The following is a 16,519-nucleotide window of genomic DNA, read 5'->3' on the forward strand; positions in this document are numbered from 1 at the left end:
CCAGCTTTGGCTACGCTGAACTGGTTTTGATACAGAGAAGTGTCATTCATTTGTAGTTTGTAATTCTAGTTTTGATTTTTCTTGAAATGAACATATACTTGGAGGTGGTTTTAGACTTCTAAATGGCAGATTTCTTCTGGCTACTCTTCTGTCAATTTCTAATCTTCTGAACTGTTTTTTTCAGTTAAAAGATGAGGGCAGTGGGGGATGGATAACGCTTTACTGACTTGGCACCTACAGAACAGGTGGCTACAGGCCCTAGGACTAATCTTTTGAATTTCTAACCTTTTGAATGAAGGCCTTCTCATGATAATTATACTTTACTACTGTTTTTCAGAATGAATTACCATAACAAGTGGTTATGAAGCCTTTTTGAAATTTGTTACATTCATAAGGCCCTCCTCTCAAATGAACTCAACAGTAATACTGTTATAATTAATGACAATAACTAACATTTATTGAGCATAGGCTTTGTATAAAATATCTGATAGTCCTCAAAAAAACTCTATTAGGTAGGTATATTTATCACTGCTTAAAAATAAGTAAACTGAAGAACAGAGAGACTGCATAATTTGCCCAATGCTATTCAGTCAGTAACTGGTGGAACTGAGTTAATGTTAAGTAAGGTGTATGCCATGGCAAAAGGCACATTCACAAAATACTTCAATAGGGTCATTTTCTATTAGAAATTCTCAGAAGTTTAATACATTTTGAATGGTAATAGAAGACTTTTTACATTCATATTAATATCTTTTTCAGCATAAGTTCTTTGATGCTTAGTAAACAGTGAGTGTGAGGCAAAAAGAATCCCACATTTATTGAATTTTCTTCTGGTACAAGGTGTCTGATGTTCCATAATGGAAGTGACAAATGAAGAATTTCTGACATTAATTACATTACATTACACATTACCTAATATTGAGTCAGATGTGAACTTCACATAAAGGCTTGCCTACATCCCTAACGTTCAAGGCATTCTAACCAGTATGGATTCTGTAGTGTTCAATGAGCTGTGAGCCAAGAATAAAGGCCTGCCCACATTCTCTACATTCATAAGGTTTGATACCAGGATGAATTCTCTGATGTTCAGTAAGTTGTGAACTACGGATAAAGGCCATTCCACATTCCCTACACTGATAGGGTTTCTCACAAGTATGAATTCGCTGATGATGAGTCAGTTGTGAAACACGAATAAAGGCTTTCCCGCATTCCTTACATTCGTAGGGTTTGTCACCAGTGTGAATTCTTTGATGTTGGATAAGGTATGAACTACGACTAAAGGCCTTCCCACAGTCCTTACATTCATAGGGTCTGTCACCAGTATGAACTCTTTGATGTCGAGTAAGCTGTGCATGCTGCCTAAAGGCCTTCCCACATTCCTTACATTCATAGGGTTTCTCCCCAGAATGAATTCTTTGATGTCGAGTAACTTCTGAGCTATGAATAAAGCCCTTTCCACACTCCTTACATTCATAGGGTTTCTCACCAGTGTGAATTCTTTGATGTACGGTAAGTTGTGAGTGCTGTCTAAAGGCTTTCCCACAGTCCTTACACTGATAGGGTCGAGCACCCGTATGAATTCTCCGATGAACAGTAAGTTGTGAGCCACGAATAAAAGCTTTCCCGCAATCTTTACATACATAGGGCTTCTCACCTGTATGAGTTCTTTGATGCAGAATAAGCTGTGAATGCTGTCTAAAGGTCTTCCCACATTCTTTACATTCATAGGGTTTGACACCAGTATGAAGTCTCTGATGCAGAATAAGTTCTGAACCACGACCAAAGGCCTTCCCACATTCCTTACAGGCATAAGGTTTCTCTCCCGTATGAATTCTCCCATGTTGAACAAGGTGTGAGGCACGACTAAAGGCCTTCCCACATTCCTTACATTCAAAGGGTTTTTCACCAGTGTGAATTTTCTGATGTTGAATAAGGTGTGAGCCACAGCTAAACGCTTTTCCACATTCACTACATTCAATCAGTTTCTCGCCAGTCTGACTGCTCTGATGTAGAGTAAGGGATGTATAATGCTCAAAAGTGGGCATGTTTTCATACGCAATTTCCACTTGCTTGAAACAGCACTCTGGATTTACCTGTTGTCTTTCAAATTGGCCATTGCATTCCCAGTCATCTCTAAAACTGGAGCCCTCAAAACCACAGCATCTAAGGCTTTCCATGAGCCCCCAACTGAATGACTCTATTTCAAAAAGGTCTTTTTGTGGAAATTTCTCACACCTGGACTCCAAGTCTGAAAAAGAAAAAAAAAAGTAAACACAAGCTGTTTTCCTCTTATAACAGAAATTTAAAAAAATCTATAGTAGAGAGACAAAATGAAAATAATAATCATAAAAGGTGAATGGCTTATATAAGTCTCAGATATTGCTGTGCAATTTCCAAAAAGTACATGAAAGCACAAATATGAGAGCTTATATGGTGCTAGAAGGGACTAAGAAAAGAAATTAAGCCAGGGTTCTCAATTTTGCTGGGGATCAGAACCATCCAGAAAGCCTGCTAACAATACAAATGTCCAAGAACCACCCCACACTGAATCAAAATCTACAGGAGTAGGGCCTAGGCATGTCTGTGCATGTGCCTGTATATATACATATCTATTCATCCATCTATTTCAAAAATAATATATTTTTTTTGAGGAAGATTAGCCCTGAGCTAACATCTGCTGCCAATCCTCTTTTTGCTGAGGAAGACTGGCCCTGAGCTAACATTCGTGCCCTTCTTCCTCTGCTTTATATGTGGGACGCCTACCACAGCATGGCTTGTCAAGTGGTGCCATGTCCGCACCAGGGATCTGAACCAGCGAACCCCTGGCCACCAAAGTGGAACGTGTGCACTTAACCACTGAGCCACCGGGCCAGCCCTATGTATATATTTTAAGATTCACATAACATGACATTCTCCACTTAACTATTTTAAAGTACACAATTCAGTGGTCAGCAGTACATTCCCAATGTCATGCAACCATCACCACTATCCAGTTGCAGAACATTCTCATCACCCCAAATAGAAACCCTGTGCTCGTCAAGCAGTCACTCTCCATTGATCATTCTCTCCAGCCCCTGGCAATCACTAATGCCAGAGAACCACTAATTTTGTCTCTATGAATTTGCCTACTCTGGGCATTTTATATAAACAAGGCATCTATATATTTAACACTTTCCACCACATGGTGCTGATGCCAATCAAGACAAAAAGCTCTACTTAAACTTTCTCACAGCCTCTCCACTGCCCTTAGAATGAATTCCAAACTCACTGTCATGCTGCACAGGCTCTTGGCAAAGCAGGTCCCTGATTATCTTTGCTGCCAGTTGTCTCAACCGAGAACGATACATCTTCATATTAAGCACTCTCCTCCATCCTCTCTATGTACCAAACCGCAGGCCTCCTTTGAGCACCTAGAACAAATCTGGGTCTTTTCCAGCTTAGATTTCTCCGCAGGTTCTTCTCCTTACCAGGAATCCTGTCCTGGTTCTTTGTATGGCTGCTCTTCTCATCCTTCAGGTCTCAGATTAAAACTCACATTTTCAGAAAAGCTCTCAGCCTGATAACCCTAAGCATACACCTTGATTCTCTCTCTCTCACAGTTTGTGCCTTGTCTTCCTAACACTTTCATCAGTTGAAATTAGATTTTCATTTATTTACTATTTGTTTTCTGTTTGTTTTCTTGCTTCTAAATCTCCCCAAAGGCAGAAATAATGCCTTTCTCACTAGCCATTGTAACCAAACCCTAGCATATACGGTAGCTTTTAATAATGGATTGTTGAATGAATAAATATCAGATTCTAGAAACAGACCAATGGAACCCAATAGAAAGACCAGAAATCGACTGAAGTTTATAAGGAAATTGAATTTCTTATAAAGGTGGTATCTCAAAGAGGAAAAGGATAGTTTTTGTAATAAATAATGCTGAGGTAACTGGCTAATCATTTGGAAAAAGATGAAAGTGGATCCATACATTGCCACCATATACCAGAATAAACTCCAAAACAGAATTTTAACGATAAAAGAAAAGAGAAAACACACAAATACTGGAAGGAAACAAAGTGGGTTACTTTATAAGCTAGGTATGGAAAACGTTCTAACAATGACTCAAAATCCAAAAGCAACAAAATAAAAGGCTGATCAATTCCCCTACGTAAAGGTGAAAGACACAATAAAACAGACAACCGGCATATGAACAAAAACACCAAAAGCAAAGTCAAAAGACAAATGACAGAGAAAATATTTGAAACTTACATTACAGATAAGAGGATGATCTTCCTGACTTATAAAAAGCTCTTAAAAATTGAGAAATAGCCTCAAAAAGTTAAACATAGGGAGCTGGCCCCAAGGCCGAGTGGTTAAGTTTGCACGCTCCGCTTCGGTGGCCCAGGGTTTCGCTGATTCGGATCCTGGGCACGGACATGGCACTGCTCGTCAGGCCACGCTGAGGTGGCGTCCCACATCCCACAACTAGAAGGACCCACAACTAAAAATATACAACTATGTACCAGGGGGCTTTGGGGAGAAAAAGGAAAAGAAAATCTTTAAAAAAAAAAAAAAGTTAAACATACAATTATCATTTGATCTAGCAATTCTACTCCCAGGTAGCTTCCCAAAAGAAGTGAAAACAGGGACTCAGCTACCTGCACACCAACCTCCACAGCAGCACTGTTCACAACAGCCAAAAGGAGGAAAGAACCCAAGTGTCCATCAACAGATGGATGGACAAAGTGTGGTATATACATACAATGTAATATCACACAGCCTTAAAAAGGGAGGAAATTTTGATAAATGTTACAACATAGATGAACCTTGAAAACATTATGCTAAGTGAAATAAGCCAGATACAAAAGGCTCCATATTGTATGTCTCCACTTACATGAGGTACCTAGAAGAGTCAAATTCATAGAGACAGAAAGTAGAATAGAGGTGACCAGGGGCTGGAGGAGGGGAAAATGGAGAGTTACTGTTCAATGGGTGCAGAGTTTCTGTTTGGGATGAGGAAGAGTAAGTTCTGCAAATGGACAGTGGTGATGGTTGCACCACATTGTGAATGTAACTAATGCTACTGACTTGTACACTTAAAAATGGTCAAACTAGGGGGCTGGCCCCATGGCCGAGCGGTTAAGTTTGTCTGCTCTGCTTCAGTGGCCCAGGATTTCACTGGTTGGAATCCTGGGCGCAGACACGTTGCCACTCATCAGGCCATGCTGAGGTGGCGTCCCACATGCCACAACTGGAAGGACCCACAACTAAAAATACACAACTATGTACCGGGGGTTTTGGGGAAAAAAAGAAAAATAAAATCTTTAAAAAAAAAAATGGTCAAATTGGTAAATTTTATGTAATGTTTACCACAATTAAAAAAAATCTAATTAAAAAGGCTCCCCCCTACTCCTAAAACTACAAAGACTCAGAAAACACACCAACTGAATATTCTATGAACGATAATTCTTGTTACGAAATAAACAGTAATGAGTGACCATAACAAGGGGAGACAATCCTGGATTATCTGGGTGGGCCCAATGTAATCACAAGGGCCCTTATAAGTGTAAGACGGAGGAAAGTCAGAGTCAGAGAGAGATCTGAAGATGCCACCCTGCTGGCTTTGAAGATGGAAGGGGGCTATGATCCAAGGAATGCAGGTGGTCTCCAGAAGCTGGAAAAGGCAAGAAAACTGATTCTCCCCACAGCCTCCAAAAAGGAATGCAGCCCTGCAGACAACTTGATTTTAACCCAGTGAGATACATTTTGGACTTCTGCTCTCCAGAACTATGAAATAATAAATTTGTGTTGTTTTAAGCCACCAAGTTTTTGGTAGTTTCTTACAGAAGCCACAGGAAACTAACAGAGAAGGAAAAAACTGAGTAATTCATCAATGCATCACACCTGCCCAATCTTAGCCCTGGAGTCCACTCTCCCAAGGAAAGGCAGGTTAGAGCCAAAGTACAAAGAGAAGCCAGAAAGTTGGTTCTTGGGTTTTTGAGCTTTGAAGTGCAGAGGTTTTGGTGATTTAAGGCTGTTTTAGGCGCATGGCAAGTATGATTTTGATTATATATACTGTGCTCCTCAAACATGGACTTTCAGGTGTTTCTCTAAATCAAGGGTTGGCAACCTTTTTCTTTTCTTTAAAGGGCCAGATGGTACATACTTCAGGCTTTGTGGTCCAAGAGGCAAAAATGATGATATAGTCACTTATACAATAAGAGAGAAAACAAATTATCACAAAGTTTTTATTGATGAAATTCAAACTATAATAATAATTAGTCTTATACTTAAATAATTTTTTTTTTTTTTGTAATACAGGTCTATGAACGAGAAGAACAGAATTATTTTCTGGGGGAGATAACATTTCACTTAACTGGAGTTCAGGGTTAGTGTTCTCCAGCATCAGAATTGATGGCAATGTTCATCTATTAGTGCTGACCTGTAATGAGATTTTATGTATTTCATCTTTGAAAATGTTTTGTAGATAGTGCTGCCAAATACTGAGATCAGTCCACGAGCAGGAGATCTTAACTGTGTATGTGCATCCCTTAGAAAGCATTTACAGAACTGAATAGGCTCACAGGCCATGTAAACACAGGCGGCAGACGGGATTTGGCCCGCAGGCCGTAGTGTACAGATGACTGACTTATATCATTACTGTTAGTGAAGAATAATTCACACTATAAATTATGAAATATTATAAGAACAATGAAAGTACGAAACTAAAATTCCAGATTATTAAAACAAAATCAGAGTGGGGTATGCGTGAGGGTGACTCTAGGGAGAGGTCAACACACTTTTTCTGTAAAAGACCGGATAGTAAATGTTTTAGGCTTTGTGGGCCACAAAAGGTCTCTGTCACATACACATATATATATATTTTTAAACCCTTTCAAAATGTAAAAACCATTCTTAGCCTGTGGGTGATACAAAAAAACTGGCCATGAGCTGGATTTGACCTACAGATTGTAGTTTACCGACCCCTGGTCTAGAGCATAGGGAAGTGAAAGATGGTAAAAGTCTTACTTTGCTCAGAAAAAGAAATTCAAAGATACTGTTTCATACCAGTCTCCAATCAAAGAAACCAGGGCTCCTTTGAGGAATGGCTGATTTCAGGGCTGGGGCAGGAAAAATACAAGATAAGCCTGGAACATGTTATGGTATCAGAAAATAAGGAAGTGCTCAAAAAAGAATGAGGGCATGCTGAGAGAACCCTGGAGTCAGTCTGAAGGAGTTCCCAATGGCCAAAGTTTGAACAATTTGAGCAACAAAATAAACAATGATAGCATTGGGCTACAAGCCATCAAATATGATAAATACCCATGAGCCCATACTGATAGAAACAAATCACTGAATACATAAATGAATGGGAGAGGGGTAGGGACAGCTGTTCCTTACAGAGGAATGCCAATTAATAAATGTAGAAAGAATACGGTACATAGAAAATCAACACTAGGCAACACTATTGTAATGACTGTTACAGATGAGATCCACCAATGGATGCTAAAACCATTAGGCAAAATGTATAGTCTCAAAGTACCTCCCTCCAAGATAATTACCAATTATAGACGGAAAAATAGTAACTTTATAGGGGAAAAACATGAGAAACCCTATCTTAACCAAGAGATCAAAGTCAACAAGTAATAAGCCATTACATCACGTAACCCCTGATATGATGTACAGAGGACACAACATCACTTCTGTGGTATTCCTGCCAAAGATGCATAATTTCAATATAATTACAAGAAAAATATCAGACAAACACGAGGTGAGAGACATTCTTCAAAACAGTATTCATATGGGGCTGGCCTGGTGGCATAGTGGTTAAGTTCACATGCTCTGCTTTGGCGGCCTGGGATTCGCAGGTTCAGATCCCAGGTGTGGACCTATACACTGCTTACCAAGCCATGCTGTGGTGGCGTCCCACATACTAAACAGAGGAAGACTGGTAATGGATGTTAGCTCAGGGCCAACCTTCTTCACCAAAAGACCTCCCAAAGAACAAAAAACAAAACAAAATAAATAGCATTCATCAGAAGTCTCAAGGTCATGAAAGACTGAGGAACTGTAGCAGATTAGAGGATGCTAAGGAGACACAATAACTAGACACAATATGGGATCTGGGACTGGACAGAAGAATCTGATCCTGGGACAGAAGAAGGACATTAGGGGAAAACTTGAGAAAATTCTAAAAAGATCTGTAGATTATTTAATAGTACTGTATCAATGTTAATTTCCTGGTTTTGATAATTGTACTGTGGTTAAGTAAAATGTTAACATCAGTGGAAGCTGAGTGAAGGGTACACGAGAATTCTCTATAATAATTTTGCAAGTTCTCCATAAGCCTAAAATTATTTCAAAATAAGAAAGTTAAGAAATAACTTTACTACAAAGAAAAATATTCTTTTTCAGTCTTGAGGTGGGTAGAGCAAGAGAGGTTTAAGTAAATTCTTTAAAGTCAAATTAAAGACTATTCTATTACAAAGCAATAGGAAGCACAACTTTAAAATCACTTGAGGGTAGAAAGAGTGGTAATAAAATGTGAGCAAAATAGGAATAGCTGGAAATAAGAAGAATGAGGAACAGAAAATATAAAATAAAATGGCAGGAATAAGAAAAGACATTATTTACCACAATAAATGAGAGCGGATTGCATTCCTTTATTAAAGGCAAGGAATCTCAGACTGATTAAGAAAGGAAACTAACAGAATCCTCATTACAATGGACACACTTAAAGTGGCAATAACTTAAAAAAAAAAGGATAAGCAAAGATATGTCATAACTTTCTTAAGCCAACAAAAACAAGGCATTTGATATTAATATCAGAAAAAACAGGATTCAAGGTTAAAAGCACTAAGTGGGAAAATAAAGGATGGACCGTACTGACAAAAATACAATTTTCAAGGAGGAGCTGTATTTCACCTTTACAAAATGTAAAATGCAGTGGCAAAATACATAAGACAAGAAACAGCTCTCAGAATGCGATAGCATCAGAACCAAGAAAGCTAAAAGACAGGCAGATTCTAAATCATATAATCAGAATAGTTATAGTTAATAGAGGCGAGGGCCCCATCCAAAAGACACCAGTTTTAAATATATGTGGAACATTTTCCAAAATTGGAACAACTTGACTTATTGACAACGTTGGAAGAGAAAAGGCAGTGTAATGATTTCTTCTTTGGGCTGAGAAAATTCCTGCCAACACAGAATTCCATACTCAGTGAAAATATCCTACAAGAATCTTCATGTGGTTAAAAACAGAGAATTGTCAAGAGCAGACGTGCACAAAAGGACATTTTAAGGATGTTCTTCAGGTAGAGAAAAAATGATCCCTGATGAAAATAAATAATGACAACAACAGCAGAGAAGTCAGGAGGTGGGTAACTGATAATGAAGTATTCGAAGGCTCCAAAATTGTCCAGCAAATGCCAACTAATAATACTTGATAATGTGTGTTTAGTTGTCACTATCTCCTGGCATTGCTCTGTGGATTTTCACATTATTTTTTTATTTTTATTTTTTTGAGGAAGATTAGCCCCAAGCTAACATCTGCTGCCAATCCTCCTCTTTTTGATGAGGAAGCCTGGCCCTGAACTAACATCCGTGCCCATCTTCCTCTACTTTATCCGTGGGACGCCTACCACAGCATGGCTTGCCAAGCAGTGCCATGTCCACACCAGGGATCCGAACTGGCAAACCCCGGGCCGCCAAAGCGGAACATGAGAACTTAACCGCTGCACCACCAGGCCAGCCCCCGCATTATTAACTCATGTAACAGCTACAGTAACTACATATGGAAGACACTATTTTTATTCCATTTGCACAGGAGAAAACTGAAGCACAGAGTATTTAAGTAATTTACCTAAACTCACAGATCTAGTAAGTGGCAGAGCTAGAATTTGAACTCAGGTAGTCTGATTCCAAAGTCTGTGCCCTCAACCATGACACAACCTTACCTCTCAACAGCTAAGAGAAAAATGAATTGCTGAATTAGGTAAAGTGAGAAGCTGTTTTAAGAAAATAAGTATTTTTTAAGGGATGAAGATCCTCGCAGAGAAAAGGATCCGAAGTACAGGTAAACAGCTGGCCACTGGGGAAGAAGGTAGCACATTTCTTCTAAAATGGGAGGAAAATATGAAAGAAGAAAGAACAGAGAGGAATCAATGGGGGCAAGGGCAGGGTTCCCTTGGGAGCTGAGGCTGACAAGGTCTGCTCTTCGTGTGTGTGTCTCAGGCAGTTTTTGGGATGGCTTTGAGGGGAGCTTCCCATCACTGACTCAAGTTACTGCTATCAGTGGGCTCACCTGCTGGGCTATGATTCCCAATGACCTCCAGTGGATCAGCCCTTGCTCACCTGGGCACCATGCTCCTGGCATATCATTTGCAATTGTCCAGGGTTCCTTCCCTTGCTCCAATAAGGAAACGACATCAGGCTTAGCAATGGAAAGTCCTGTTTATAGAAAAAGAAATGGAGCATGATTACATTCTTCCAAATTTCAAACCCCATCCCTTGGTCATCAAAGAAGAGAGGCAATTACATGAAGGAAGGTGTAAAGGTTGTCTAAAGGACAGGAAGATGGAGGTGCCAATGGAATTACCTATTTCCAATTCCACAAACACAAACAATTCTCTTGGGAACAGACAGCAGAAATTCAGCTAGAAACTTGTGAGTCTCCCTAGATATTCTGGTATCGTGAAGATAGCAGAAATTCTAGAAGGCTAGTCCTGAGTTATTTAAGAGTAGGTAAGCATGGTGGTTTTTCTCCATTTGCCTTCTCCTTCCCTCCAATCCCTTCACAGCTGTTTCTGGCCCTGCTCTGTGTCCCAGACAGCTTACTGTAAAGACTGCATTACTCTGGCCCTATGGGTCTGGCAGAGGGAAAGCGTCAGCAGGAGGTCAGTGGGCAGGAAGAGAGAGAGTTCAGGGTATTTCTTATCCCCTCCCTCCCTCCTTTGACCCAGGAGTTCTGGAGGTGGCTACTGTTGCCGCCAGCTGGGCCCTTCTCCATGACTCTAGCTCTCACCAGCATCCAGTGGCAGTGTTTCCTCCTTTAGCCCTCCCGGCAGAGGTGGTAACAGTCTCCCTCTATTGTAGTCCCTGGGAGCCTTGTTTTCCGTCTGGCCTTGTATCATACAATATCCTTACCCAGTGAGACCAAGTTACTGAAGTTCTCCAAAGTCACATCCCTGTACAAGTCTCTCTGGGCAGGTTCCAGGCACTTCCATTCTTCCTGAGAGAACTCTATGGCCACATCCCTGAAGGTCACCAATCCCTGAAATAATAAACCCATGCATTACCAGTAAATGAAAGGACTATTATTTTTTCCATTTATTACAAAAAAATCTCAAAATACACCAAAGTATAGAGAATAGTATAATGACCCCCAAGAATCCATCACTGTGTTTCAACAATTAACAAGACTTTGCACATCTTGTTTCATCTCTTCCCTTCCATTTTTTACCGCTGGTGTATTTTGAGGCAAATCCTACATACCAAATATCATAGTATTTTACCCATAAATACTTTCGTATTTAACACATTAGACTTAAAAAAAAAAAAGCAGGGCCCAGCCTGGTGGCACAGTGGTTAAGTTCGCGTGCTCTGCTTTGGTGGCCTGGGGTTCTGTTCCTGTGCGCGGATCTAGAACCACTTGTAAAGCCATGCTGTGGTGGCATCCACATAAAATAGAGGAAGGTTGGCGCAGGTGTTAGCTCAGTGACAACCTTCCTCACACACAAAACCCCATAAAACCAGAATATCATCATCAAGCTTAATAAAATTTACAATAATTTCCTAATAAAAAGATCAAGTTTCAAACTGCCCCAATTTCCTCAAAAGTGATTTTTTACAGTTGGTTTGTTCAAATCAGGGTTCAAATAAGATCCACACACTGCATTTAGTTGATAGGTTTCCTAAAGTCTCTCAAATCTCTAACAGTCCCCACAAACTCTTTAAAAAATTTTATTGCTATTTCTTGAGGAAACATTTGAATCAGTAGAATTCCCCACGTTTTGGATCTGGCCGAGTGCGTCTTCATGACGTAGTTTACCACGCTGCTTTACTTCCACGCTTTCTGTGAACAGGTCGTTAGACCTGGAGGCCCGACGCACAGGTTTTGGAGGGCTGTGACTGCGTCGGAGGTGGTGCCGTGTACTTCCTACAGCACCCCATTAGGAGGCACATCGTGACTGGTTGTCCCATTTTTAACAAGGTTAAAAATTGATAAGTAGGTTCAGATTTTGGCAACCTGACTCATCCAGGAAAATGTCCAAAAGATGGAAAGAGAGGAGATGGAGAACTGCAGCGTAGGAAGGAGATGATAAAGCAAGCAAGCTGGGGCCAAATGCCTATGCCACGAAGGAAGCAGAATAAGCAAAGTTATTTGACTAAAGGCCTACATGCTTCTGAATATTCCTCTGGCTAGAGACGAAACCTCCTTCCTTTTCCACAAGGGTCTGTGACTGAGCAAAATCTAGCTAAGTAGAGTCTTATAAATAAATGAGATAACATACACAAAACACACAGGAAACATGGGCCTTGCAAATAATGGTCTTTAAAAATTAGTGCCTTTTACTATTTTTCCATTGAGATGATAAAAAAGAATCTAAAATGTCTAATAAATCTCTATCTAAAAATATAGGACTTATAGAAGTTTTAAAACTATCCTGAAGACTCAGGGTCATAATTAGTCCATGGATCTCAACCCAGGTTACACCTTCCCCTTTAGGACGTATTTGGGATCACGGAGGGGATGGTCTAGCTGTTGTAACGTTGGGGGAGGCTGGGCTGGGGTGGGCAGTGTGCTGCTATTGGCATTTAGTGCCTGGCGTCAGGAATGTTGTGTCCTGAATTATCTGGGCCAGGTACCCAGGACAGTCCCAAACAACAAAGAACGGTATTGCTGAAAATGACAACAGTCTCCCTACTGAAAAGCAGTTTGTCAGATATCACGAGCATATTTTTTGTTTGACAAATTTTATTATAAACACAGGAATTTTTATTTGCTACATAACAAGGCACCTTATGTCCTGTAAGATATAATCATTCCATTATTTGGGGGCATTCAGCTTAAACATGATCTGTAAAATCTTCAGTGTTTATTATATACTTGTTAACATCTACCATCCTTCACTGTCTACTTTTTCTTGTTCCTGAAATAAGAAAGTTGATCGGGGGTGTATCTCAGTCACACGAATGTGGCCCACAAGCAACACAGATTGTTCAACCTCAAAACGGACCATTTTACGGTTCTTCATCTCTCATAAATTCCCTTGGAAGACTGAAGAACTTTCTGTAACGAAAGTTCCCAATCACAGCCCCCACCCTAAAGGCTTCACAAAACAGGAGATGTCACCACACACCGAGACCAGGACCAACCACTCCAGCTCTGACCATGTCTACACGGGAGAGGGAAGACTGGGGGCTCCTGCTGCAAACACCTAGGCACGGAATAAACTATAACAAATGCCCTTTTAAGTGCATTTCTAAGCTCTCAAGAAGATAAGGAAAATTACATCCCAGGGCTAACAAAAGAAGCAACACACACACACAGAGTTGAACCCAGAGAGGTAGGCAAATACGTTAGCAGGGGCCAGCCCGAAGTCAAATGCTTTGGGGAATTCACCTTAGTATGGGGCCTGGCACATCTACCAAATGGGGTGTGAACCCAGGACCCTCACTTAAAGCTGGGATCCTAGAAGAGCTACTCTCTCAGTGAAATGGTGGCTCCAGGGAAAACCTTGCTGGAAAAGAGTGACAAGGAACCTGCTGCACTCCAGGTAGAAAAAAAAGGCTATCATTAATGATATTACTTTACTACTAATAACCATTTCCTTTGCCAATCTAGAACCAAAGGCCTACTCTCAAATATGCAATTCAAAGTAACTTCATTCATGTAGTTAGGGGAAACCCCAGGTGAAAAATTAAATGTGTGCCAAGTTTGAGAACACTTCTAGGTGAAAAACCTCTCTGAAGAAAGGCATCATCTACCCAGTTCCCAACAGACCACCGCATATTAAATTAGGTCAACCAAGACAATTCAATGGGAAAGAGCAGTCTTTTAACAAACAGTGCTGGGGCAAGCGGGTATCCACAGGCAAGGAATAAGGCTGAACCGCACCTCACACCATATATAAAAATTAACTCAAAAGAGATTATAGTTTTAAATGTAAAAGTTAACACTATAAAACTCTTAGAAGAAAACACAGGAGTATATCTTCATGACCTCAGTCCGGCTTTCTTAGATGTGGCACCAAACATAGTGACAAAAGAACAAAAAGATAAAATAACTTCATCAAAATTAAAAACTTTTGTGCTATAAATGATTCCACCAAGAAAGTGAAAATCCAATCCAAAAAACTGGGAGAAAATGTTTGCAAATCTTATATCTGGTAAGGGACCTGCATCTAGAATATATAGAGAACTCTTACAACTCAATAATAAAAAGACAACCCAACTAAAAACTAGCCAAGAATGTGAATAGAGATTTCTCCAAAGAAGATAAACAAGTGGTCAATAAGCATATGAAAAGATGCTCAACATCACTAATCATTAGGGAAATGCAAATCAAAACCACAATAAGATGCCACTTCAGGGCTGCCTGGTAGTGGTGGCATGGTGGTGAAGTTTGAGCCCTCTGCTTTGGCGGCCCTGGGTTCTCGGTTCGGATCCCAGATGCAGACCTAGCACTGCTCCTCAGGCCACGCTGTGGCTGCAACCCACATAAAACAGAGGGAGATTGGCACAGATGTTAGCTCAGTGACAACTTTCCTCAAGCAAAAAGATGAAGATTGGCAACAAATGTTAGCTCACGGCCAATCTTTCTCACACACACAAAAAAGATGCCACTTCTTCATATCCTTTAGGATGGCTATTATCAAAAAGACAAAATAACAAGTGTTGGTGAGGATGTGGAGAAATTGGAACACTCTTACATTGCTGGTGGGAATGTAAAATGGGGCAGCCACTTTGGAAAAAAGTTTTGACAGCTAAATATAGTTATCATGTTACCCAGCAATTCTACTCCTAGGTATAGAGAAATGAAAATGTATGTCCACCCAAAAACACTGGCATACACTTATGCTCACAGCAGCATTATTAATGATAGCCAAAAAGCAGAAACAACCCAAATATTCATAGACAGATGGACTGATGAAAAAATGTGGTACACACATATCCATGGAATATTATTTGGTATAGAAATGAATGAAGTACATGCTACAACATGGATGAAGCTCGAAAACATTATGTTAAGTGAAAACAGCCAGATACAAAAGATCAAATATTGCACGATTTCATGTACATATGAAATGTCCAGAATAGGAAATCCATAGAGACAGAAAGAAAAGTAGTGATGCCAGTGGGTGAGGAGGAGCGACTGGGAGTGACTGCTAATGCAAATGGCATTTCTTTTTGGGGCGATAAAAATGTTCTAAAATGGATTGTGCTTATGATTGTACAACTCTGCAAATATACTAAAACCCACTGAACTGTATACTTAGATGGGTGAATTTTACTGTATGTGAATTATATATACAATAAATAAAGCTGTTAAGAAAGTTATTGAGGACCTCAAAGAACTTCTGTTAATGCTAGTCATATCTATCAATATTTACCGCATGAGAAATTAAAAGTGATAAATTTAAAAACTATTAATTTAGGCAATCACAACTAGAATACACAAGCATATACCGGGGGGCTTTGGGGAGAAGAAAAAGAAATAAAAATGAACAAAAACTATTAATTTATTTAAATAACCAACAATAAATCTGTTACATGCTAACATGAATAACATACACTTTATGAAAAATGACTCCATTCTCAAAAAAATTTAATAGCATAGTTTTACACTTTTGCAAATCTCTTTAATGACTGGCTGAATAAGAGACAGCTGGATTGTCACATCTGCTTCTGCATTCAATCTGCTAGGACAGCACATATCCTATAGCTCCACTGTACACTTATTAAAGAATGTGAGTGAGAAAGGCAGCTAACATTTGAGTATCATTATGAAAATAATTCTGACCCCTCAGGCCTCCGGAAAGGGTCTCAGTCTTCTTGGACCATGCTTTGAGACCGCTGATCCAGTGCTACACAATCTAACATGAATGATTTGAAAACATACCGTGAGTGAAAAAATCTGGTAAAAATATAGAGAAAGTATGATAACTTTAAAAATTTAAAAACAGAAAACAACACTACATTGCTTAGTATGCATTCATATACAGTAAAACTTTTATAAAAATCAAAGGATTAATAAACACAGAATTAAAAGTAGCCCTTACTATCAGTGTGAATGGTAATGTGATATGGGAGGGGATATGATCCCGGGAGGGAACACAGGATGCTTAAACAGTATATTGACCTGGGTGATGAGCAGATCAATACTCACTTTATTATTCTCTTTTTATTTTTTTTTTTGAGGAAGATTAGCCTTGGGCTAACTGCTGCCAATTCTCCCCTTCTTGCTGAGGAAGACTGGCCCTGAGCTAACATCCATGCCCACCTTCCTCCACTTTATATGTGGGACGCCTAC

The 16,519-nt window shown here is 39.7% G+C and overlaps 1 protein-coding gene across 4 annotated transcripts in view; it reads right to left on the reverse strand.

Moving 5' to 3' along the window:
* Positions 1 to 793: 793 nt before the first annotated feature.
* Positions 794 to 16,519, reverse strand: part of ZNF565 (zinc finger protein 565) — a 31,839-nt gene continuing 16,113 nt past the window's right edge. Inside the window, exons 3-5 of one of the 4 annotated variants that reach the window (XM_070224287.1) lie at positions 11,009 to 11,257; positions 10,339 to 10,434; positions 794 to 2,248 (exon numbers count right to left, since the gene is read on the reverse strand). In XM_070224287.1, the coding sequence (XP_070080388.1) occupies positions 978 to 2,248; positions 10,339 to 10,434; positions 11,009 to 11,117 (1,476 nt within the window). In that variant the 5' untranslated portion in view covers positions 11,118 to 11,257 and the 3' untranslated portion in view covers positions 794 to 977. Of the gene's footprint in view, positions 2,249 to 3,268; positions 3,482 to 10,288; positions 10,435 to 11,008; positions 11,258 to 16,519 lie in introns of those variants that run through there. The other 3 variants (XM_005596196.4, XM_070224289.1, XM_070224288.1) reach the window with 3 other exon arrangements.

This window comes from Equus caballus, chromosome 10, assembly GCF_041296265.1.
Source record: "Equus caballus isolate H_3958 breed thoroughbred chromosome 10, TB-T2T, whole genome shotgun sequence".
Taxonomy (NCBI): domain Eukaryota; kingdom Metazoa; phylum Chordata; class Mammalia; order Perissodactyla; family Equidae; genus Equus; species Equus caballus.